Source organism: Carassius carassius, chromosome 12 (genome assembly GCF_963082965.1).
Source record: "Carassius carassius chromosome 12, fCarCar2.1, whole genome shotgun sequence".
Taxonomy (NCBI): domain Eukaryota; kingdom Metazoa; phylum Chordata; class Actinopteri; order Cypriniformes; family Cyprinidae; genus Carassius; species Carassius carassius.
Genome location: NC_081766.1, coordinates 17,438,823 through 17,439,750, shown reverse-complemented (window position 1 = coordinate 17,439,750; position 928 = coordinate 17,438,823). Strand labels below are relative to the sequence as shown.

The window sequence follows — 928 nt, the reverse complement described above, 5'->3', positions numbered from 1 at the left end:
TATACCACATGCAGCTTCAGGACCTCTTTAGGGCTCTATATCCGTCCTAGGAGAGCTTGTGTGAGTTTAGCAGTATTGAATCAGTTCACTCATAGTACATCCTGAAGTACAGCAGACGCCCGCTGGCCCGACATCACGGCGGGTCCTGGAGGACATGCTGAGATCCTGCACAGTGCTAGAGTGTTCCAGATGCTCTGCTGGTGGGCTTATGTGCTGTTGGTGGAGGACTAGATGCTCTGCCATGCTCTCGGGGGATTCGTGCTCCCTCCACTGTTCCTCCTCAGCAGTCAGGGTCCCTTTCTGCGCAACGAGATCTCTGTTGAGCCAGTTTTGTAGATTCCCTGAAAAGGGACAGATCACATCAGTATGAGATATTTTCATTTATCAACACACAGAATAAAGTAAATAAAAGGTTAATGAATTGATAACTACATGAATGTCAGAACAAGGCAAACCTACTATGGGGGTTTGCAAAGTGAAGGTCTGAATCAGGTGAATTCCTTTTGAGTCTCGAGCTTCCACACGATGTGACCACCATCCGAATGAACTCACGACCACAAAGCTTCACTCGTACATCTTGACTCTCAGTCTTGGAAATCTCAAGAAGAATTAAAAAAGCTAAAGATGCAAAACCCTTCATGTTCATGCTGTTTCTTGAGGTGATCAAATTGAAACAAACAATATTCAAGTGTGTTCAGGTACAGCAGGCTACCTACCAAAACCAATTTGGGGGTTTTTATACCCCCCATCAGACCCTTGGCACACATGGTTTTACAAGCATCTATCTGCCCTTGAATGAAGAAAATCACGTTCTGATCTTTTAGGCCTTCAAGCTGGGACGTATTTCAGATAAAACGTGTCAGCTGTGATATATTGTAATGCATTTTCAAGGAAAATAGTGATAGCTGGTCACATTTTTCGTATTTCC

The 928-nt window shown here is 44.2% G+C and overlaps 1 protein-coding gene across 1 annotated transcript; it reads right to left on the bottom strand.

The window, feature by feature from the left end:
- Nucleotides 1-725, bottom strand: LOC132154973 (relaxin-3-like). Its single transcript, XM_059563724.1, has 2 exons — nt 460-725; nt 1-341 (listed from the first exon to the last, which is right to left on the bottom strand). Exons 1-2 carry the CDS (start codon nt 644-646, stop codon nt 67-69), a joined length of 462 nt encoding a protein of 153 aa, XP_059419707.1. The 5' UTR covers nt 647-725; the 3' UTR covers nt 1-66.
- Between the last annotated feature and the right edge of the window lie 203 nt (nt 726-928).